This window comes from Aricia agestis, chromosome 20 (genome assembly GCF_905147365.1).
Source record: "Aricia agestis chromosome 20, ilAriAges1.1, whole genome shotgun sequence".
Taxonomy (NCBI): domain Eukaryota; kingdom Metazoa; phylum Arthropoda; class Insecta; order Lepidoptera; family Lycaenidae; genus Aricia; species Aricia agestis.
In genome coordinates, this window is record NC_056425.1 from 8693774 (window position 1) to 8720044 (window position 26271).

Genomic DNA, 26271 nt, shown 5'->3' on the forward strand with positions numbered 1-26271 from the left:
TTGAATCTGGCAGGATCCCAGTAAGGCCTTATGGAAATTCGATTCATTCAGTTCGTTCGGTTCGGCTTAGTGTGCGTTCACCTTAAAGATGGCGATTTGGCGCCCCTAGAGGATGGCGCCAGTATGCATTGCACAAATTGCACATAGGTATGGTAGCCGGGGCTGTATTCGTACATAAACATGTAGGTACTTGAAGCAGTTGTAACTTATCTAATAATTATTTAGCAAATAATATCATACCTATTAGAACTCGACAAATCATATCTTTAGTTTCTCAGCAAATCTACTGAATTATTGCTAAGTTTGGTTTGTCAACAGAGCTCTATAATTTAAACATTTATAATGTGTCTAGAAAATGTTTTATATCATGTCAACTATAAGAGGTTGAAAGCGATTTTTAACTTTAATACAAAGACTGTAGAGTTAAAAATCACGTGTACGTTGCGATAATGGCTTTTCTATATTTGTAATAACTTTTTTACATATTTTCTTCATCATTATATTTAACGATCTACATTCTACAGATACAAGCCCTACGACTAAAAACCTCAAATGACTCAATAATATATTTTATAGTCACATGTCATATGAAATTAATATTGTCGTTATAGTATTCATTAAGTTATTAATTCAAATATTAATTTTATAATCAAGTCTTGATCTCAAACTTGTTAGGTAATATTACGGGGAGGTATTTTATACGTATTATTATGAATGTAGAGATTAAAAAAGGCCTGTTTTTAGATTCTAGACGTAAAATATTATGTATGAACATAATATTCATATTATGTATATGTGTATGGTAGGAACTAGAAACTCTACATCTATTTTTCATATAAAATTATGATCAAGAAAAAATATTTATCTATACGTGGGACAGCCATGCTTGCCCGGATAAATACCACGTTCTCACAGAAAACCGGCGTGAAACAGCGCTTGCGCTGTGTTTCGCCGAGTGAGTGAGTTTACCGGAGGCCCAATCCCTACCCTATTCCCTTTCCTACCCTCCCCTATTACCCTATTCCCTCTTAAAAGGCCGGCAACGCACATGCAGCTCTTCTGATGCTGCGAGTGTCCATGGGCGACGGAAGTTGCTTTCCATCAGGTGACCCGTTTGCTCGTTTGCCCCCTTATTTCATAAAAAAAATTGATTAGAATTTAGAGTAAGTACTATAAAATAGGAAAGTTAATTTTTTATTCCCGAATAAAAAAGATATTCCAATAAGTACGATTACGACAACATTCAAATAGAGCGTTTTAGTAATATCTCTAGATATCCGTGGACCGTTTAAACAACTTTCTAAAATCGGAAAACGTTACTTTTGAGTAAAGTTAATGCACTTTGTAGGGCAGTTTTTTAGTTGTACAGTTTAAGATATTTGTACCTGTGATATAGCCTTTATTGCAGTGAAATAAGGATGATGTTCGTAGAAATGTAGAGGTGGAATAAGTCTGGATGGGCTACGCAAGCGAGGAAACCCGGACCGGTTGACGGTCTAATAAAAATAAATATAAAAACAGAACAACTCTATTCCGTGGGCCAGGGGTGCACAACTGGTGGTGTTGGCACGTGGCAAAGTTTGGTTTATTTACTAGTAATAATTTCATCTAAGTATAATAGAGGAAGAAAGGTAGGTACAAGCAGTGAATGTAAAAAAGTACCTAAATTTTGGTTGTTCTTACAAATTCAATAAATTGCATTTTATTTTCTGGAAATTCAGAAAATTGTAGTAGGTAGGTGCTTAGGTTGGTAGCTGAGAATGACCGATAGTGACTATTATTGCTCTACAAATTATATTGTACTTATAATGTAATGTAAAATATCACATAATACATGAGACTATCTCAGGGCCCCCCGTAAGGGATACTGGCGCCTGTGTGCAAAAATGATTTTGGCGCCCCTTAAGGAAAGTTTTTTTAATTTATTTTTTATGGTAGGTAGGTGAAATAAAGCCAACAAAAATCGGCCTAGTGCCAGTCCTTGGGGCTTTGGTTTTGGCGCCCCTAAAGGATGGCGATTTGGCGCCCCTAGAGGACGGCGCCCGTGTGCATTGCACACATTGCACATATGGTAGCGGGGGCCCTGCTGACTATCTCAAACAAGAACACAAAAAAACATCCTAATAAATTACAAAAGCTCAAAAGAAGCTTTCGAAAAAAGATTGCTCACCTCTGGAGTAGAGCTTTGTTGTGCGGGGAGAGGAGGGGGCGCGGGGGGCTGTCATCTGCAGGAGAGTTGCGCTCACGGCTCAATCGCGGACGCGCGCGCAATCTGTGCGGACACTGTCGATAAAAAAATATCGATATAACAATATTCGATTAAAAACAATATCGATACATGAACACTAACGAGTGACAAGTTTTAGTGTTGTGACTCTTGTGTTTGTTTTTCTGGAGAACGCCATGTGACTGGCAGGATAGAAGAAAATAAAGTGAGTTTATTACATTTGACCATGCTGCGGTGAAAAATAACTAACACTTGGCCGTATTATAATCTGGGGCGATTTTAATAATTAATTGGTTCATAAGTGCGCACTGTTGATAGTGCAGTTTTATTTTAGTCTCACTACTTCATCCTACTTGTCTCGTTTCAGATTTATTCTTAGATCTTAAATTATACTTATAAACTATACTAGGGTCTAGGTATTATGTTCATTTATTTATTTTGCATGTGCACAGTCTTGACTACACGTTATAAAAAACTTTACCTATTAGTATATTATTTTTGAGTACTATCGGCTACAAATAATAAATACATTATAAATTTATTGTCGGTATCGGGTTATGCCTTATTTTGTATGTTTCAATTTAACTGTTTGTATTTTTCAAATGTCACGTATTAAGGGAGAAACCGTATTGGACTTAATAAAGCTTTAAAAAAGCTCAATCTGTGTGTGGGCGGGCTTTTTTATTATACTGTAACATGTATAGATTATCCCTTGAAGGAAGAAATCGAATATACTTAGAGTTTTTATAATATACTTACATAGATAATTTAAATAAAAGAACGTTGCTTATCTTATACTAAAAACTCTTCACTTCCTAATAACTATTCGAGTATCTAACTTTATACTCTACACAATAATGTTACAAGTTCATGTTAACAAGTTTCTTATACCTCAGAAGTCAGAACGTTAACAAACGGTGGTTTAGCATAGGAATGGTTTTCAACGTCCTCGCGTTTCCCGCGTCCTTAGTAAACGTGATCCGAACTAATGAGATGTCTATTTACTTCTTGACGTACCTATGTCCCCTCACTAGCCATCAACAAAGCGCGGGATTTGCATGGAAGTTGAAATTCGAATTTAGAATTTCGTTTTTGACACAATTTTTTTAACATACCGAATAAAAGCCAAAGAGGTTTATGCTAAGGGCTGCTAAGGGCTACATTTTTAGGGTTCCGCAGCCAAATGGCAAAAAACGGAACCCTTATAGATTCGTCATGTCTGTCTGTCTGTCTGTCCGTCCGTATGTCACAGCCATTTTTCTCCGAAACTATAAGAGCCATACTATTGAAAATTGGTAAGTAGATGCAGTCTGTGAACCGCATTAAGATTTTGATACAAAAATGGAAAAATTATTAAAAATGTTAGGGGTCCCCATAGGTATAACTGTAACAAAAAAATTTTGTTTCCATCTAACCTATACGTGTGGGGTATCTATGGATAGGTATTCAAAAATCATATTGAGGTTTCTAATATCATTTTTTTCTAACTTGAATAGTTTGCGAGAGAGACTCTTCCAAAGTGGTAAAATGTGTGCCCCCCCCTGTAACTTCTAAAGTAGGGGCATGATAAGTCTAAAAAAAATATGATGTACATTACTATAAAAACTACCAACGAAAATTGGTTTGAACGAAATCTATCAATTAGTTTTTTTTATACGTCATAAATAGTAAACCTTAAATAAACTTTCATTAAATCAACTGAAAAATAAAAATAAATCAAAACCCTTTTAATTTCATAAAAATAAACCTTATTGCTGCTGCGGAACCCTACTAGGCGAGTCCAACTTGCACTTGGCCGGTTTTTTTTTAATTATTGCAGATGCTTTTACATTTTATATAAGTAAATATAAAATTAAAGCTTTTTTTACACATTTATCAATCATAACATCAATAAGTGTTCAAATGGCGCAAAACCTACTCTATTAATACGACTACTCATTTTGTACTCATTAGTATACTCTACCGTTGCGTCGCCCGTCGGTAAGACGTAAACACTTGGACGTTCACGTATGGCATTGTGCGGACGCGCCATGTATAAGCCATCGCTCATCGCCTGCGCAAGATTTATGGCCCCTTGTTGCGAATAACAATGTTACGAGGCCATATTAGTACGAGTACATACTCTACCTATAGTACAGCCTTTCCCAAAGTGGGCGATAGCGCTGAAGGTCTAAAGGAGGGCGGTGTGGACCCAGAAATAATAAAAAATAAATATATTTTTAAATATTTTTTTTAATAATAAAATAGAAATATATTTTTGTTTATCTTTGCTTTGTTGTAACAGGATAACGAGATAAATAGATGCTGTTAATTATTTGTGTAATAATATGCGATTAGAAAACTTAAGAAATATAAATGTATAAGTACTAAAATATTACCGTTTGAAGTTTATTAAGTATATAATTTAGTGTTAGAGATATAGATTAGTTTTGTGTATTGATAAATTAACAAAATGTTAAGAGCGCGTGCCTGCCAATAAACTTTTTAGTTTGGCGGGAAACTATTTTAAGCCACTTTTGTATTTTTTGGAATAAACGTTTAAAAAAAAATGGGGGCATTGTGTAGAGGCTTGGGGGTGATTTATTTCATCTGGATGCATTTTGGAAATGCTGGATGCATCTGGGAAACAATGGGGGCGCTAGAACATATTTATTTCTCAAAGTGGGCAGTAGACAAAATAAGTTTGGGATCCATTGCTTAGTAGAATATATATAATAATTAATATATAATATCTATGGACGCTTCACACCACGTCAGTCTGGCCCCGTGCTAAGTACCTAAAGGACTTGTGTTACAGGTACCAGACAACGGAAATATATTTAATACTTTTATACTATACATATATTTAAGATTTTTATTATATCATACACATATTTAATATACATCCAGACCCGGGAACATTGAAAACTTTTTTGTTCCGTCGGCGGGATTCGAACCCGCGACCCCCGGCTTGAGCTACCAAAGCGCTCACCACTGAGCCACAGAGGTCGTCAAAATAAAAAAGTAAAAAGATACAGCCAAAGATTAGAGACGAGGCCTGAATACTCTATCTAGAATAAACTAACATTATAAATGCGAAAGTGTGTCTGTCTCTCTGTCTGTCTGTCTGTTACCACTTCACACTCAAGCCGCGGAACCGATTTTGCTGGGCATGGAGATACGTTGAGTCCCGGGAAAGGACATAGGATACTTTTTATCCCGGAAAAATGTACGGTTCCCGCGCGATAAACGAATTTGGGCGCAACGGAGTTGCGGGCGTCATCTAGTCTAAAATAAATGTGTAAATCTAAAGATACAATAATATCATTTATATTGTAATATATTTTGTCCTTTTGAATGTTGTAATTTCTCTTTTACGGCAGGAAAATGGTGTTCCTTTGAACTACTCAATTTTATGGTAAAATAAAAAAAAAATCCAAATCTCTTACTAGTATAATATTGATGATCCTCTCTTGTAGGTATGTGTACATACATTCTACGCTTTATCCTTGTCTGATACGTTAGAAAATTAGCTTGACAGACAAAGACAAAATACTGTAAAAACCACACAACCACACCCTATACACAGTGTGTTTTTTTATTAGTAAGGGAGAGTTTACCGTTAAAATGCGTTTAGAAGTAACCTGACACCTGATCTTCATTAGTCAATTAGCCGTGTTCAAGAGTATTCAGTTACGACGGGTTCTATTCTAGAACTTGCGACCTACCTAGTGCCCTAGACCTAGCACAGTAACATTATATAGCACGCTAGATAATTTTAATAGTCTAGGTTATATTATACGAAGAGAACTTGTAAAACTTGTATAAAAATGTAAATAAACGTCAAATTTACAACCGCCAAATTGTTTGGTTAGGTTAGTTAAAAACGATGCGCTGTCAGTGCGAAGTACTGAGTTCAGTACCACGTAATTTTGTAATAGCTTATAGCGCACATAGGAGTACCTAATATTATGTATTACCTAGTACCTATGTAGAGTTTATGCTTATTTTTGTGTCCCGCTGACCGCTCGCTGATCGTCAGCGCCGACACCGAAATCTACTTTAAATGGGCGAAGCCAAACGAGCATAATTTGTGAGTTGTGAGTCGCAGAATTTCTGCCGGGCAGAATTCTGCTGCATTTAGTTTCATACAAAAGTCCTGTTTGATTCACACGAGCGTAATTTCGTGAGTCGTGATTTGTATGTAAAAAGTTCTGCCCGGCAGAAATTCAGCGGCTCACGATTCACAAATTACGCTCGTTTGGCTTCGCCCTAATAGTCCATTAGACAGGTGTCTAAACACACTATGCCAAAGTTCCGCGGCGGAAATTCCGCATGATTACGTCAGCAATGTCAAACGCATGTCGCATACAATATAACGCGACGGAATTTCGGCATGGTATGTCATCGGTAATTTAAAATACGTTGCAGGCGGAATCAAGCCAAACTTCCGCCGCGGAAATTCGGCATAGTGTGAGACACTTAGCGATGACCGTTACGCATTATTCAAAAACGCTCCTAGGATTTTATAAATTTTGGGCCACCAGCGCCGGCGGTGAGCGTGCGGCAGCGTAATACTTAAATTAGCCCTTTTTTGTGGGAAAAACTAAAATCGTCCATCCTAAAATTGATGTCATAGGCTGGACTAAAAATCAGCCTATATATTATCAGATATCAAAGCTTAATATTACAAGGTGCTAAGTTTGTATCATGTATGTACTTTTTGGATGCTAATAAAGTCTTTGAATCAATTTTAGGAAGCACCATACAGTAATAAATATACTGGTCTCTGGAATTACGAAGCCAAATCTCAAAGTATCGTTTCTTATAGTATTCAAGTTACATTTCCTTCTTCTCGGTAGCTTCCGGAACGCATATTTCGTGTGAAATTGCCGAATTGTTATACGTATTGTTGTTGTTTGAGGCACGCGCTTCCCGCCCGCAAGTATTTTTAGCTAGCCCACAAATTAAGCTATATATAAACTGTGACGTCACACAGGCTAGCTCAGCGGTTAAAGTTGCGGTTACACGGGTGATCACGTGTTCAAATCCTGAAGTGGTTTCCATACAGTAGCACTGCATGAAACGACGCCATATTTTCTTGTTTGTTTACTTAATTTTATTTTACAATTGCCTAATGAGTAAATAATAGCTTATCCGGAAAATTTGTCGCTGTTTATTGCTGAGTGTAATGCGGGCTCTACACTCGAGCCGCGAAAGCCCGCGAAGGCCGCGAACCGCGAGTGTGGAATGTTTCGCAGCTTCGTGTTTGCGCTTCGCGGCTTCGTATTTGTACGCATCGTGTTCACGGCGCGTAGCATCCGCGAATCGCGGCCGCAATTCGCGCCGCGAGTGTAGAGCACGCATAAAGGGAAAAACTCTCGGATAAGCTATCCTTCGCTTTTTATGCGATTGTGAATCAAAAATTTCACAATCGCCAAAAAACCTACATAAACAAGCTTTGTTTTCTACTTTTTGTTACTTTGGTATTTATTTCCAACAACCTTAAAACATAAAAATTAAAAACAAAAAGAAAGCCACTACATAATCTTCTATAATATCAAAATGAGTCGCTGAATGTGTTGCTAAGCGCAAAACTCGAGAACGGTTGGACCGATTTCGCTAGTTCTTTTTTTTTAATATTCCTTGGTTCATACGGAGAGAAAAATTCTAAAAAAAAAAAAAATTTCCTGAAAAAGTCTAAACAACACTTTTATCTTCTTGTATATAAAAATGGATTTTCAATTGTGTTAGTAACGCTAAAACTCGAAAACGTCTGAACGGATTGGGCTAATTTTAGTCTTAAAATATTCGTAGATGTCCAGGGAAGGTTTTAAAGTGACACGAAGTTCACCGAGACAGCTAGTAATTAATAATTATCATTAGAGAAAGACATTTCTTGAAATTGTGAATGACTTTGTAAGCATTGAAACCCAATACTCGGCAGCTGCAAGCCAACTGCGTGATTTATACTTCGGGACCAGATTGAGTGGACACCGATCCGGGTACCAACATGTGTTCTTCAGATTCAGTAAAAAATATTTTAACGGTTGGTTCTGACTCTTCAGATTTCGCAAAAACAAATGAGTTATGTTCAAGTAGTTGGTGCATATCTGTTGAATCTGTTCCACATTTTTTTTTTAGAAAGAACATGTGCCCTAGAACAATTTTTTTTGATAACTACCAAGCTAATTTTTTTGTGTGTAGTTTCATTTTGATAAGACAAACAACATTTTTATCTGCGAAAAATCTTGAAAGTGGTTAGCTACCACTTTTACCACAAAGATAGAAAGGATTTCATACTTTGATTTAATAGTCCTAAAATATGGATTGTTCTATTTGTAGGACAATGTTACTCTTAAATTATATACTTAACTATTACCCTACCAATATTAAAAAATCTGCTGGTTAGGGTTCCGTTTTAGGGTTCTGTAATCAATAAAACTTGGCTAACTACGGTACCCTAAAATGGAACCCTAACCAGCTGATTTTTTAAAGCTTTAAAAGATCCATAGATCATTTAAAAAATCTCAAGTATTGTTGTGAAAAGTGATAATCCTGAGAAAGCCGGGAACCCGCATGTCTTGAGGAAGAACTCAACGATCTATTGTTTAGAATATTTTGTCGATATTCGAATCTGTAATATGAGGCTAGCGCACACAAAAACTATCGTTTTGAAACTATACGTACATATTCTATATCTGCAGGCTGAAACATCGCGGGAACCGTGCATGATTGCGCAATCGTACTCGTAGCTTGTAATATACGTCTATAGACTTGCAAACTTTTATCAAAATTGGTTGGTTCGCGAATAAACAAAGGTTCCTGTAGCATATCAAGTATTATTTAATCCAGTATAGCTTATATAAGCTATAAAATAACAATATTCATTTATGTTTTATATTTAGACTAAAATATTATTATGTGCTGCAAGGCAAATCATTAATCTTCCTAAAAGCCAGCAGGTGTGTTGATTTCTTAAGAAATCCTGTGATTTCTTTAAAGGTCAGTGAATATAATAAATGACATGATTTAGTATATTGCTATGTAGTTTAATATCTCAAGATAGCATTATAAAAAATAACTACTAATTAATTTAAAGGAAAACTAATATGCCCATCCATAATTATTAGTCCTCCTATCATATATATGTTCTATCTATGGTTATATTGGCTATGCTGCCGCGGCCGTCGGAGAAAAGGTAAACCGACTAGTTTCAGATGTATCATATTTTACTTGTTTACCGCTCTTTCCTACATGAGGTATTGCGAAATACTATACAGACCTGAGAGCTTCCTAGATGCACTTGTAAAACGAGGTTTTAATGTTCTATCAGAAGTATCCAATGCGACGACTTCTTGAAACTTGACTGACGCTGGATTAATATGCGTCCGTGCCAACGAGCGGTTTGGCCGCTTCACCGCGAGATCACAAGCAATCTACTCGTATTATCTATAATATAATATTTTTATTTTTATTAATATTATAAAGCGGAAGATCGCTAATCTCAGGAACTACTGGTCCGATTTAAAAAATTCTTTCAGTATTAGCTAGCCCATTTATCGAGGAAGGCTATAGGCTATATTTTATCACGCTAAGACTAATAAGAGCGAAGAAATACAGGAAAATGTGGAAAAAATGGGGAGAAATTATTTGAAAGGGCTTATCTCACGAAACACTGGAGCAATTTTTATGTTATTTGGCACATATAAGATGTAGACCACGTAAAGGATCATAGGCTATTTTTGTGGACTAAATTGCCTGTGAAATATCTAATTAACGTGGGCGATGCCGCGCGGAACGTCTAGTAGTATAATAAGGGGGCATGGCAGTGCTCCAGCCAAGCTTTTTAGCAATATTATGTAACGATTTATTGTCACGGTGTCATTTAGAATATTTGTTTGACGTGACCATATGGGACTACAATAATTTATCTTGATAGGATCTAGGATCGAAGCTGTATTATAGTAGGCTTACATTATTCCAATCCTGTAATCTAATCCAGTGGAATACAATAAATATTGATCCATTCACTGGATTGGAGTAATGTAAGTTGGATTTAAACTATCAGAATCTAAGTGTCGATTGTAATTCTTGAAACAAGACTGGCATTCTCTCCGTAGTCCGTAGTACTGCGAATTGCAGAGCTATTTTTGTAGAGTCTAAGAATAAACGTGTATTTTAGTTGTAAGGATGTTTTGGATCCGCTCTTTATAGCGATATGACAATATCATATTAAATTGAGATTATAATCCCATCTTACTAGATGAATGAATGGCAGGAAATAAAAGATACAGTTTTTGAAGTTTTCTGAACAGATAAAATAGAATACAATAAAAAAAATTTATATATATATATATATATATATATATATATATATATATATAAAACTAGTGACCGACTGATTGACATAGTGATCTATCAACGCACAGCCCAAACCACTGGACGGATCGGGCTGAAATTTGGCATGCAGGTAGATGTTATGACGTAGGCATCCGCTAAGAAAGAATTTTGATAAATAGGGGATGAAAGTTTGTATCTAATAATACTTCTTAACGCGAGCGAAGCCGCGGGCAAAAGCTCGTTCTTTATAATTTGTACAACTTAAAACTGAACTTAAACTCACAATATAGGAAAGCTATGTACAAATAGGCGGTCTTACAGCTAACAGCAGTTTCTGCCAGACAACCTTTAAATACTTACTCTAAACCTATTTCACCACTTCCTGATAAAGTGTCGGATAGGCTATCCACAACTTTTTTGATATATTCTCCATATTCTGTCAAAAAAGTTGTGGATAGCCTGTCCGGCACTTTATCAGGAAGCGGTGAAACAGGCTCTTAATGATGCATACTCGTAGATTGTAGAGCTACAATATCATAATTACATAGAAAATCAATATCATATTTTCAATTTTGTCTCAGAAACGGCCTCCATGCATGATACTGGTGATTGCTATTATGATTGCATATCTTATAGTATGAGAATCGACGTTGCCAATGGGCAATTAAAGGCAAATATCGTTTGTAATCGTCTGTATTTGTCTATCATGGGAAGGCTCTATAATATTATGATTGACCGCAAGGTCGACTTCGATATTCCGAACTACAAACAATAAAGTGGTGGGTTTCTTTGTTACCCATTTTAGCCCAACGGTGAGGCGGTGAGGTATCTCTCGACTCTCTTGATAATAATACCTATTATGTATTAGAATCTTTCTAACATAAGTTAACTTATCTGACCTATAACTCATTCATAACATCGTTCTGCGTTTGTAAACGTCACATTACAAGCTGTTATCGCCCTGATAACATATCTTAACGTTTGTCCTTATAATTACACATATAGCTCTAAGTAGTTCGCGCTATGCTACAGATTTCGAGTGTCATATTCCATTTTCCAATTGAACATCAGAAAATCAAGATGGCGAGTTCTTGAAAATATGGGCTGAATGGGCAAGTGTCTTTTAATTATTACCTAAGTTGTTCTAAATATTTTTTATTTCCTTATACATATTATATAGTACTTACATTAGATAATATTAGGCAATCCATCTAATATAATTAATCATTTACAAACCTAATACGCTGTAATATAAACAAATCTTTCCCGATTATTATCATTGACGAAGATTAAAAATCTAATAAAATTTAATAATTTATTATTAGCAATTACTTTTTTTATAATTTAACAAAAATCTACTTGACATTGTAATTTGTACTTACGTTATATAATACGGAAAGCAACTTGGCTTTCTGTATGATGTACTACAATTGTTATTGTGCAATGTCAAGTAGATACTTGCTTTATTGTAGTACGAGGTAATTTATAACTTCAGCGTGTTATAATTTATAAAAAATTCCAATATTTTCGAGTGGATCTGCTCATCACATTGTTATTAATTAGGTCACATTATCACTGTCTTGCATTCGTTATCACAACACTTTTGTCACAGTTATTGTAAACAATGTTATTGTATTTTTTTAATTATTTACTTCAAGATGTATGACTCAAAATGAGGAAAAATTAACGTTCGATAATCAAACCCCCTAACTAAGGAAATCCACACGTTATATACATATTGCAGACTGCAGTTATACAATGTTTTGTCGTGGTCTGATACGTAAAATACCTAGTCACTCAGGCTCAGTACTGGTATACAACTACAAGACATCGCATAACTGCAGTAAGATATATATTACTATACTATACTATTATACAGTATATGTCGTGTCATAGTTTTATACGATGCTCGTCGTAGATTCCCACGACACGACGTCGCATCGTGAAACGACGCCGCATCGTGGTACGACACGACGTCGTATCGTGTTTTGTGTCCCGGCTCTAAGTTAGCGAAATACACATGTTCCTCAACCGAGCTGTTGTTTTTTCGTTGTGCCATATTCTTAAATTGGTGTTCAGTGCGTGAAGAGAATTTTTAAGCAGTTACCTGATAAAATGTAATTAGGGCCAAGGTGACATGAGTTCTTGCAACAGTTAAGATAATGGCGTTATTAACTTTTGTTTGATACAACAAAAAAAGCAATCATTTAATCTGTAGGTACATAATGTCCCTAGTTTCACGTTAGATAAATATAAATAAATAAATAAAATATCTTTTTATTCAAAATGGGTATCATGATTCATGATACACTTTTTGCTATGTAACAAAAATAGAAGAAAAGTAACCAGCATGGAGCCACCCTATTCCCAAGGTGTGCTGTCCTGAGTGAACATATTCTTATATCTTTAAACGAGCAATTCTTGTATATATATATATATATATATATATATATATATATATATATATAATTGGAATCTCGGAATCGGCTCCAACGATTTTCATGAAATTTAGTATATAGGGGGTTTCGGGGGCTATAAATCGATCTAGCTAGGAATCATTTTTAGAAAATGTCATTTTATTCGTGTTTTATCGAATACCGAGCAAAGCTCGGTCAAATAGCTAGTTAATATAATATATGAAAGTATACCAAAATGAATTATGAAACTAATTGATAATAGTTTATATTACATTTTTCAATGTTTTTACGTTAGAGGCAGCACCTACCGGTGCTGCCTCTAAGCAGTAAACATAATAGTTTTGACTTTTGTTCGACATTTGACAACGTTTCTGTCGATATTCTGATATGACGTGTACAACATGTCGGATTTTGGTCTCGTCTCTCTCGGTCGCCTCTGCTCCTTTAACGTCATATTCCTATTACCCTATTCCCTCTTAAAAGGCCGGCATCGTACATGCAGCTCTTCTGATGCTGCGAGTGTCCATGGGCGACGGGAGTTGCTTTCCATCAGGTGACCCGTTTGCTCGTTTGCCCCCTTATTTCATAAAAAAAAACTGTCGTAATAAACCCAATGGAAAACTTAATTTCATTCATAATGGAAAATTATACAGTTTATTTGCGATGGAAAAGTATACATAATTATTCTTCAAATGGTCAAAACACGCTTCAACGTTTGACCGTCGAGTTAGCGTATAACGACATGCCATAACGAGGGCCGAGTTTGCGCTGCCAGTTAGAGCACTACTGTAAGATTCTGTCGACTTTTAAATGATATTGAATGTACTGTAACTTCTTGGTGGAAATTCATGATTGACAATAATCCATACTCATATTAGTAATCAGTCTGTCAGTGACCTCTTCACGCCTAAACCGCTAAACCGATTTTTCTGAAAGGTGAATCTTTCTTGCACTCATACCACTTTACTAATACATAATATTATATTCTATCGACTTCACTACGGTTACTTTAGAGTTAAGCTGATTTTAGTCTTTGACCGCAAAACAGAAATTCTAGGAAACGTTTTTGAATTACGGTCTGTGCTGATATTTCATAAAATATTATAAGTACCCCGTACCTACTTAAATTCGCCACGAACGGTCAGCGCAACCGTAAGATCAGCCTTATATTTCAAGAGTTTCTATGGAACTTGGAAGTAACTCTTACGTGATTAGTTAATAATATCATTGATTAAGTAAGCCACACTTTGTATTATAGTAGCATAAGTCTTTCCTAGTAGTCTGCTAATCATTGCCAAATGTTATCAAGATCTGCGGAGCATTTGTCCTATTCTATGTAAACAATATCTCAATCTTCTTAGAAATTTAGTAACATTAATATAGAGGACTTGGGCATTTTATATATCGTCAAATTGCACGGTTCTCACAAGATCATCCACTACTGAATAGGGTCTAAACTCGTTATTTCCTCGTATCGTCACTCGTCAGTGTAACATGGTAGTGACTAGTGTTGACTCTGGTTGGGCAATGGCCAATTACTAGAGCTTTTCACACTTGCCCTCTAACAGTTTGGTGTTTGCATGATGTCACATTCCTTCACTACGTGACTGTCACACTTACGAAGAAAAAAGAAATAAATAATTTTATATATTTCTGGGGAAAATGTAAAGTAGTACTATAGTATGGAATAGAACTTGGGCTTTTGAAGAATGTAGGCTGTGCCGCAGCTCGCAAAGTAGTTTTATTCGCGAAAACCGTACATTTTGCTTTTCCCAGATATAATACACGCAGTCCTTATCTGGGACTCTACATATCACCATATCAAACATCTAAATCGGTTCACCAGTTTAAGCGTAATATGTATAATTGTAACGAACATAATATGGACAGACACATTTTATTTTTATAATAATAATAAATAAATAACCGTTTATCCCCTTTTTTGACCATTACAACACAAAAGTTATACGATAAAAAAATAACTGCTTCAAAATTGAGTTCCAAAATTTCACTCGAACATACATACTAACATACATACAGAGCAAGTTAAATACAAGCTTTTAAAAAATAGACCGTACAGTACAAGATTACAAATAAAAAAATTGGATAGCACCAGTATTTTTAAAACTTTGCCAATTTGTCAAAGGACATAGCCAGTTATTAAATAAGGATACTTACACATAGCGCTTTACTTAAAAGTTTGTATATTTTAAAACCCCTTCCTTTATTCAAATCAAATCATTTAATTCAGGCATCAGAGGCCCATATAACAAATACCTTAAATCTAACATACATATAATTATATAATAAATATCTTAAAACTAACATACATATTTTATATATACTTAAAAACTAACACTGTCACATTTTGCCGGCGACGTGACTCGCTTTGTTCCGGAGTCTCCCCCGGAACCTCCGATAGACTACATCCATCGGCCAGAACTCCGGCGCCTCGAAAGTCGACAGAAGATTCGTCGGTACTCTCACCACAAAGGAGCTAAAGTTAACCTTGTGGCGAGACTGCAGACGCTCGACCCTCAGGCGCAGTGTCGTCTTCTTCTGGATGTAGTCCACGACATCCTGGACCTCCATGGACCAGTGCAGGCGGGATATGTACAGGGGCGTCGCGGGGACCTCGCTCCGCAGACGCAGCTCAGGTACATATGGTGCGGTGCCGCGATGGTTGCGGGCGGCGGGCTTCTTCCTCCTCTCCACCAGTATGAAGCCCTCCTCATCGCACCTCCTGCCTTCGTCCTTGCCAAGCCGAGAAGATTCCACCTTGCGGCTCTTCGTAGCCTTGCGGCTCTCAGTCTCGCGACTCTTCGGAGCCTTGCGGCTCTCATTCGCCCCATTAGTTTTCGCCCGCGGGGGAGGTGCGGGGCGACCAGCAACAGTCGCAAAGTTTTTCTTAGTCGCCTGAGGACTCGGGGTCGGCGCAACCGGGAGGGGAGCGGGGGCGGGGGCGGCAGCGGCGGTGTTCGTTGACCCGTCCGATAATGCTGACGGGCTAAACGTGCTTGCTTGCGCGCCACGACGAGTAGTGACGAATGCGGCATCAGCATCAGGTGACCTACATATTGAATTACCACTTTTTAATTGCGATAATTCAATACGTAAGTCACTGATCGTAGACTCTGATGCCTGCAATCTACCTCGAACTCCGGCCAGCTCCTCCTTCAGGAACCTGATGTCCTTCAGTAGGCTGACGACGTCGACGTGGTCCAATGTGACGGGTGGCAGCTTGTGGAGCTCCTTTGCCACAAAAGCCGGCACCTCATCAGGATCCGTCTGCTTCAGCAGGGAGATGATGTCTTGCACGCTCCTTTCCGTTCCGTCTCTTCGTCGCGACGGCATATTCGCGCTCTGTCCGAGCGTCTCGTATAGCAGCTGCTTGCCCTTGCAAATCTCCTCGCTGGAGAAGGAGGACTTGCAGATCTGCATGTTGCTGACCTCGTCCATAGTGTCGATGGCGTGCTGGATAAACGCCAGCAACTCGTTGGCCACGAGCGCCTTGGTCACGTGCAGCGGCAATGTGTCGCGCGATTCGCAAAAATATTACTTTTGCTGCGTGTGTAACGCGGAGCACGACCGGTCGCTAACTCGACGTATTATCTGATTACCTTAAATGTTTTAAGATACCTCGAATTTGTATAAAACGCGTCTACAACATAAAGGATGGCTTCGTGTTAATTTGGAGATGAGATAGTTTTTATGGTAGAGTCGTGTCTCACGACGTCTCTGTGGACTCTACCGTCCATTATAATATTACCCTTAGGTTTGGGACAGGACATTGTATTATTTACAATAATATTATATTATGTACGTCGCCTCCATGGGCGTACAGAGGGGGGGGCAGGGGGAGGGGCAGCTGCCCCCCCCCTGGATCATGTTGACGTCCCTACTAAGTATATTATCTAGTACTTTTATCTATAAAAATAAAAAATTAAGAAAACGATTTTTTTCCATTTGTTTGCAATACAATATTTTAACTAAGAAATATTAATTTTTTATTCTTTATAAACACCTAGCTTATGAAAAATCTGATTTGCCCCCCCCCCCCCCCCCTGGTCCAGGACCTGGGTAATTTGCCCCCCCTGGCACCAGAACCTGGGTAATTTGCCCCCCCCCTGGCCTGGGTACGCCCATGGTCGCCTCCGTGGTCTAGTGGTATAGAGCGCGGCTCTTGACTCGGAGGTCGTGGGTTCGATTCCCGCGTTGGTTAGGACAATAGTGAATGCAGGCTGATCACCTGATTGTCTGACAAGTAAGATGATCCATGCGTCGGATGGGCATGTAAAAAGTCGGTCCTGCGCCTGATCTCTCGCCGGTCGTGTCGGTCTTCCGTCCCACTGGGTTATGAGAGTAAAGGAATAGAGAGTGCTCTTGTGTACTGCGCACACACTTGGGCACTATAAAATTACTCCTGCGTAGCTGGCCTGGTTTCAATGAAACCGGCCACCGTCACCGAAACCGGTGTGGGAGCTATTATGTTATTATATGTACGTCATACTATATTTGCTAGCTTTTAACTAACTTGAATTTCAAAGGTTAATAAAAAAATATTAAGTTAGTTACAATGATTAGGAAGTTTTCTATCTTGACTATGATATATGATATCTTTGTAGAGTTTTTTGCTCGTAGTAATAAAGTCATAATTTACCATAATTTTTCTGTCTGCGAGAGATGGTGTAAACTGTTACCATTATGACACTTTTTCTGATGGTAAAAACAGTGAAATTATAACAATAGACAATGGACTGTTTATCTTTCAGGTTAAGTTCCTGTTATAAGTTTCCATGCTACTTTCAATTATTAAATTTATTATGGTTATTGACTGTTGTTTTAGAAAACTATTTATTTAACTCTCTCCCACTTCATTACACATTTTTTTGTCGCTTAGTGGTTATCTACATCATGGTACATGTTTGTAAAATTTCAATGTCTAGTCAAAGGGTTATCCAAGATCTACAGTCTACACAATACATCACATAACATTTTCAAAGATCTTGTATAATATAACAAGAAGTCTAACGGCCGGCTTACAGAGATCAGATGAATTTCTGTACAATCCAGTACCCGTTTACATTTTCCCAGTAGCATTCCAGTGCTGGATTGGATCAAGGAAATTGGAATAATGTAAACTCGGTGTTAAAGTGCTCCTACGTAACGTAATAAGAATTAGGGTTGATGACAACGCAAACATTTTAAAAATTCAAAACGTCCATTGAAGATTATTGAGAATTCATGCGTACGTTGTACTACTTATTGTCTGTCTGTACGTAACTCCGTAACGAATTGTTATTGTAACGACTCGAGAGCGCTGAGCGGACATCTTAAGTTGTCGCTTTGTTTTCTTTGTGACACTCTGGCGAGCGACGACCTTTGTGAGGTATAACGACTTAATACAAACTCTCAATGAGGGCTACATATTCTTATTTCATATTATAATAACGCCTGTTCATCATCATTGTTGTATATTTTGCGACAGCAAAGCAACGCAACAAATTTTGCGTATACGTAATTCATGATTGACAGCAGATAGGGTCAGGCCATAACACTGCTTTGCGGCGTCGCAAAAACAACATCGCCCTTAAATGAGATGCGATGTCGCAACGCAAAAATTTCATATAGCATAGCAGTCTTTACATCGGAAATTTTCACGATGCGTCGTAGATTTATACGATGCGACACCGCAACGCAGTGTTGTGTACTGGCCCATACTGTATAATTTTTTAAAATACATAATATACAAATTAACCACCCTGATGATAATCTTTGTCGTTCTTCGTATTAACCAAAAAAACCAGATCAAATGGAAAATTATATGGTGTAAATTAAGCAAACTGCATCCAAAAGTAATCTGTATTCAATGCTATGAGTTTTTGTTTAACTTTTTTGACAATAGGCGCTATTCATTGTTTTAGTGTGTCCACTTTCCGATGTTTATCTCAACTTTATGAAATAGTATTGTTTTATGTTAGCTATTTAAAAATACCGTACATAATATTGTCAAACAAACGCATTCTTAAAATGAGGTATACTTAACACTTTTATTAAACCTTTCTTTTCTTGTAACGACAGAAAAAAACAGTATTTTTATGTAGTTACTAGTAATTAGCAATAAAAATCTAACACTTCTCCAACAATGCTGATAAAATTACAGTAAAACTAGCTGACCAGGCAAACGTTGTTATGCCAAATTGCTATATTAATTATTTCTAGCATAAAAAGTAGATAACAAGTAAAAACCTATTCTCAGGCCTAACGAATGAACGTTTTGGAGGAACACTGTGACACGAGAACTTTATAATTTATATATTAGAAAAAAAAGTATAAGTGACAGCCCTAATCTTCACGTGGCAGTTTACGTGTAAGCTGGTAGCGTGACGCGTGTTTGTTTACCGTGCCCCGTGCCTCGGCCCCCGTGCCCCGCAGGCCCCGCGTGTCCCGTTTCCGAGAAGGCCCCTGGATCATTCCGGATTACCCCATAAGGGCCAAAGCAAACATTGCGACATAAGCTACTCAAATAGATTAGGGTTTTATGTAGCCAAGTTCTACTGAATACTTATTACATGAATACATCAAATACATCATTATTATCATCAGCAGCCTATCGCCGTCAACTGACTACTGAACGTACTTCAGCTACTTCTCCAACTAGCGCAAATCATCTAACCATCTCGATATTTTGGGAGCTCTCATCCAGCCACTGCCTTAGGTTACTGAATATTTGGAACAATTTTTTTAATATTGTAATGAAGAAATTAACAAAATTATGGTTTTCCGAGTATATTTTTTTGATATAAGTACGTAATATTTTTGTGAAAATTAGGTTAATGTAGAAATAATAAACTTGGCGACACACTGGGTGGTAAATTACTGAAATTTACTTGATGTTTGCTATAAATTACTTTTAAAGGTCAGTTTAAATTATGGTCAGTAAAATAGGTAATAACATATGCTACAATGTTTATTGGTTCTTTAAATCATAAATGTATACTTAACTTTCACTTCATATTTTTTGATAATGATGTTCAGGAATCACAAGAATCTTGGAAGTATAATCTTAAATCCAAAGGTCGTTGTAAGTGGGAATACTCTTTCAACAACACAAGAATGCCTTTTCCGGACGTACGACGACGTACCATAGATCTGCCACCTTTATACCATCAGTTTGGCATTATGTACTTTAATCAGCCCAATTACTACCATAGGCTCTACCTTCGGTTTGTCACTCTGTGAAGTAAATCAGCCCAATAACGTTTTTTATCGCCAGCATCTTGCTCATAGCCCAACATTACTTGCAAATTCAAGTTTACTGACCTTTTACTTCTTTCCAGGTGATGTGGCTGATCTGCGCGGTTTGGACGCTGGTGCTGGCGGCGGCGCGCGGGACGCCGTGCGACGAGGCGCGTATGAAGTGCGCGTTCCGCACCGGTTGCGGTCGCGCGCTCTCCGACTACATGTACCTGTGCAGCGACGTTCTCAACGGCCCGACGTCGCGGTGCCCCCGCGAGTGTGAGCACGCCCTTATCGCGCTGACGTCCACGGAGGAGGGAAAGGAGCTTATGAATGTAAGTACTGACTTTTCTTAGGATGCGTTTCTATCGGAATTAAGTTGCGTTGCGAGCCATGTGTATAAAGATCCAATAGAACCGCTGCACTACTGCACTTGGAAGGCTGCTTCTACATTTATTATATGTGACTTACAATTGTGTATTCATATTGTATAGATTAAGTTATTTACATTGTAAATTTTATTTTTTTAAAAGACAAATTTTCCACTTTTTTACTAAAAAGTGGAAAATTTGTGCGAGTTTCTTACGCCGGTTCTTCTCGCCGGGTTAGTTCCCGAACCGGTGGTAGGCAACATGTAGTTCAACTTTCTGAAAATACTTGATTCAAATATATTCAGAAATAAAACAATTTTTATTTATTTATTTATTTTACTAGGCGAGATCAGGCAAATGAAGTGAATAAGCACAGCTCCGGTCGAAAACCACCCCTATATCATATTATTATGTGTAATTTTTGTATGAAAACAAAAGTAACTACACGCGGAGGTCGCTTAGGTCCATTCTCGCTTCTTGCTTGAGTATCCCTGATCTATAAGATCAATTTTTTGTTGAGTTTGTATTGAAACATTCTATAATCTACAAATCTACAATCGCTACCGACACATATGACAAACGCATTACAAAAGTTTAAAAGGTTTCTATCTCCAAGACTTTGGAAATATCCCGCTAATGATTCTCATTTTAGACTTAGTCCCATTAATCATTTCAAAAATTGGTTTTGATAATTCTAGTTCCAGAAGTTACAGAAGCATTTTGCTTAAAGGAAACAGAACAGCTGATTGCAATCGACTAAGTAATGATCGCTTTTATTACGGCAATAACGATGACTCTCCAAAATTAAAAAGCGCTTAACTTTTATGGACCCCAATTATTTTTTTTATGTCATACCCGCATTATTTGGATGTTTACATAATAATTACATGTCATGACATTAAATTGCCACAGTGCAATCAGTCGAATGTCTATGATTGCCATTAACAACATAGATTGTGTTTGCTAGAGACATATTAATGGTCCTATGTGAATGCACACTATAGAACGAATTAATTTTATAAAGGTATATTCAGGAAAATGGATTTTGAATTAATGTTACGGTTCGGTATGTAAGGGTACGTCCAGATAAGCGTAAGCATTTATGAAATGTCTCAATCATAGTCAGGGAACCGTTTAATCTAGACAGCTTTACAGACAGCTTTACACCAAAAGCTTTAAATATTTCATTCATATCATTAAAAACGTGCTTTCTAATATACCTACCTCCACCTTGTATATTTTTCTCTAAAGCCATAACGGTAAATAACATAAGTTGTAAAATATGATACGTTGAAGATATTTAAGTTGATAAAAGATAATATTATGTATTAGGCTTTAGGGTCCGTATGGAATTTTATCTGACAATAGTCGTAAACAATATTATGTTAATGCGACCGACACCGAAAGTTTTATACGCGCATAAGTTTACATAATACAATAATAATAATTATTATTTAGTTATTTACTTAGGATTTACTTTATAAAAAATTCTTAATTAAAATTCTAAAAGCGGTTGTAGGGAGGTAGGCAGATGTTAAGATATCGAATTATAAGCGAAAAGTTAATAAACAAGAAAAGTTAAAGATTAATTTGTTCGTAACATTGTAGTGTTTACACTTATAGTACCCTACTTATAGTATGAAATATATGTTACGAACAAATCTTTTAATACCTCATTGTTAAATATCGCTTTAGTTGTAAAGGCATACTGTATGCAAACATACACTACTAAAATTATTTTACTATCTTTACTTTTAGCTTTTCAATTTAGTTTGTTATTATTTTTAGCAATATTCCGCGAAAACAACTTCGTATATTGCTAAAAATAATAACAAACTAAATTTAAACTATGGATTTCCGCAAAGTAACGCCTGATTCCATTAACTATTTTAGCTTTTCATTATTTAAGTTGCTTTGTGAAAACTGTATCGCCTTTTCTCATTATGCATCATTATTAATTATTCATTATGCATCTGGAAATATTTAGTGTGAAATAAATAACTCCCACGTCAAAAATAAATAACTTTTGACGTGGGAGATCCATGCTTTAGCACGAATGGGCCGGCTTAACCGGAGAAATACCACGGGCTCACAGCAAAACCGGCGTGAAACAGCGCTTGCGCTGTGTTTCGCCGAGTCTGTGAGTTTACCGGAGCCTTTTCCCTTCCCTAACCGCCCCTATTTCCTTCTCTACCCTCCCCTATTCCCTTCCGTACCCGGCCTTTTAAGAGGGAATAGGGTAACCTATTCTCTCTTAAAAGGCCGGCAACGCACCTACAGCTCTTCTGATGCTGCGAGTGTCCATGGACGACGGAAGTTGCTTTCCATCAGGTGACCCGTTTGCTCGTTTGGGCGACTACTGGGCAGTTCAATTTCAATCAAGTCTGTGGGGAGTTCAAATGTACAGTTCAAATTGTAAAGTGGCGAAGGTTGATTTGGCGTAATAACTCGTAATCATGGGCGCTGCTTCAATTGTCGGTGTCCAGTCTACTTGACCTGTGCTGTGGAATTACGTACACAAATTTCCCTGGTGAATATCTCCATGTATGGGCGCGGGAGGTCTAGTTAGGCTGGTGTTTGTGTTGCATACGGCAATAAAATCTAATTTAGACGTCAGATTTGTCGGCCGCGCGGTTGTCGACCCTACGATGTTTAATGACTCTTTTTTAGTCAGTGTTGCTATAGTCGAATATGTAATGTTGCCAGAAATTAGGCAATTTAGAGGAAATGAACGAATTACACAAAACAAATATAAACTTTGTCAAACTTTCAGATGTCTTAACTCTACATTCATTGAATAATATTCATTGCAATTCGGAAGGTTTTCATGTGAAAGTAAATTTTAATAGCTATTTTCATTATTATTGTTTCCTCCTATCAAACAAGCTACTTTAGGTCGCTAACTTAACAGGAATAGAGAGTAAAATATGTGACTCTACCAAAACTTGCTTGTATCATCATCGAGTAAAAAAATGTCCCTTATCATTCTCTACCTTCCTAATCTTATCAAACTAGACTTCATAACACTGCATTTTTGCGCTACCAAATAACTGTGTCAATATAGTAAATCCTATAGTAGTGATTGAGCGCTTAGAAACCGGTTGATTATGTTGTAACGGCGTAAGGGCAGCCTTGACGTAGACCCACCGCCGCGCGCAGGTGGTACGTAACACGGTGGCCTTTGACAATTTCATTAATCTAGTTTTTTTTTAAATTCATTTTTGAGCATGGATACAAGTCATTCAGTATTTTTTTTAATTTAATTTTGACTACGGATAGACCTTTACACCTTCAATCGGATGCTTTTTTGGAATAATATAATATGTGGTTGTCAAGATTTCAACGTTGAAATTGTATAGTCTGGCATAAAAGTGAAGAAATTAAAAAGTGGCAACATCGTAGTGTCATCCCTTTTAAATCAATCTAAGAAAAAAAGGGATGACACAACAATGTTGCCACTTTTTAGTTTCTTCACTTTTATGCCAGACTATAATTATCTGTACAATGTAAAGCCCACCCGCTAGCTACCGCTTGTGGTGGCTGAAACCGCAGGAAAAAATTCGTATACATACTTTATAACTGCATTGTTCAGCCTTATTTTACCAATGGTTTGACCTTTATGCGGAGGGTATAACGATCATCCCTTAAAAAACTCTGTACCTTGATTAAGCATTTTAATCCGGTATAAATACAGCTATTCATTTGGTTTCGATGTAGTTTCAACAAATGCGTTATTATCTCCCCAAACATCTGATATGTTTGTCATTTGTTGGCCGAACACAAAAATACTATTTTGCTGTGGTTCGGGCTGTATTGAAGTTGTATTAAAATAGCAATCATTCATTCAAGACTAACTCCTAAGTTTTAAGGCTAGATTCTAACAGTATGTTTTTGTTTCAGTGTCAATGCGAGGACGAATACTGCGTGGAGGCGAAGAGCAGGATAGAAGTATGCCGGGGGCAGGTTTTGAGAGGGGCCATGAACGCTACGTCGTCTTGCCGTCTCTCTCAACTCATCTGCCTGGCCGACGCCGAGTGTGCCACTGCGCTAGGCTACTACAACCAGTTGTGCCGTTCAGTGTACCGGGGAAGAAAGTGCTCCTACAAGTGTAGGAACTCCATAGAAATACTGCGGAAGCAGGAGAAAGCCGCAGCGCTAACGGTATGCCGGTGCGACGGCAACGAAGACTACGATTGTCCGAGAATGCAGGACAATCTCGCTAGACTCTGCTTCCATAAGCACAAAAACCATACGAAGACGCACGAGAAAGGGTACGAGGAACGGAAGAAGCCCGAGGTACAGTCGAGTGCACAGAGTTTATTCGGCAGCGTTTTGGTTGGACTGTCAGTGATTGTACTTAGGTTGTCATGATCTACCTCAATAGTGCCTGGTTTTTTAGGTTTCTTGACAGGAGCCAGTTCACTGGCGCTTTTGATTGGTTAACGTCAAAAAATTAACCAATCAACAACGTTTTTGAAAAGAAACCCTGTTAGAAACCCTCAGAAAATGGGCATAGAAGATGTAAATTGTAAATTATGTAAATGGTATAATAGTTGTGTATTTGTGTACATTTTTATTGAGGATTCACAAGGGCTATTGTGTTAGTATGTAAGGATGTATGGACTGAACTATAATTGTAACTGTAAAATAATGTAGGAGTTAATTTAGAAGAGTTTCAAGTACTGATGTTCGTTGCTATTCAGGATTTTTATTAAGTATGAACGAAAGTTAATTATATTTACCAAATCATTAGAAAGTCACTAAACAAGTAATAAGACTGGAATGACTTATCCATGTCTTATTCTTAGTTTATTTCTAAGACTCTGAAAAAAGTCATGGAAGAACTTTTGCTCCAGTTTTGTCAACTACTAGGGTAAATGACTAGTTGATTGGACAGTACTAGTCATTGGAAAAAACACAAAAACACCATATTTATTAATTTTGCTTTAAAAACTGACGGTTTTCTTTAAAAACAGGCGTTCTTTTACTTTAAAGCAGGAAATTTTTAAAGCAACATTAATAAATATTGTGTTTTTGTGCTTTTTCCAATGACTGGTACTGTCCAATCTACTAGTCATTTACATTACTACCTATATAAAAAAAACTTTGGCAAACTTTTCTTAAGACCCCTTTAGAGACAGCGGGAATCGCGCGCCGTGCGTTTTAACCGCTCGCAACTTTTAACAACGGTATAACAACGCTCTTTTTCTGCACGGAAAAAACGCGTTTTCTGCTGTGTCTGGACTAGCGCTTAAAAGTTAGAAACATTTATACTGTAGGTCCTCGGCGAAACGTGGCGGTAGCGGTCATTGACTCCCTGTCAAAAACTTGTTATTTTCTGTACAAAGACATTGACAACATCTGACACTTCATTGTTAATCGCGGTTTATATAAAAATGACAAGTTTTTGGCAGAGAGTCAATGACCGCTACCGCCATGTTTCGCCGAGTACAGAACCTTTAGAGAAATTATAGGTAATTTCTCTCCTATTCGGTATTCCTAATATAGAATTTGCGTATCTTAGAAAAGATCGTTTTCTTCTTATCGTCATTTCATCCAATCACATTATCACCTCCGCGATTTCCTATGCCCTAAATCACAGCGTAGGCGGTGCCCACGCTATAAATACCCGCGCGGAAGGTGGTCCGGTGACAAACGCGGATTGATCTAACACTGCTATCCTCAACCTGCGGCC

At 37.4% G+C, this 26271-nt stretch overlaps 1 protein-coding gene across 1 annotated transcript; it reads left to right on the forward strand.

Annotated features, from left to right (window-relative positions):
- Positions 1 to 2225: 2225 nt before the first annotated feature.
- LOC121737021 (growth arrest-specific protein 1-like) lies at positions 2226 to 25479 on the forward strand. Its single transcript, XM_042128542.1, has 3 exons — positions 2226 to 2432; positions 20307 to 20540; positions 24477 to 25479. The coding sequence occupies exons 2-3, from the start codon at positions 20310 to 20312 to the stop codon at positions 24945 to 24947; spliced, it is 702 nt and encodes a 233-aa protein (XP_041984476.1). The 5' UTR covers positions 2226 to 2432; positions 20307 to 20309; the 3' UTR covers positions 24948 to 25479.
- The last annotated feature ends 792 nt before the right edge of the window (positions 25480 to 26271 follow it).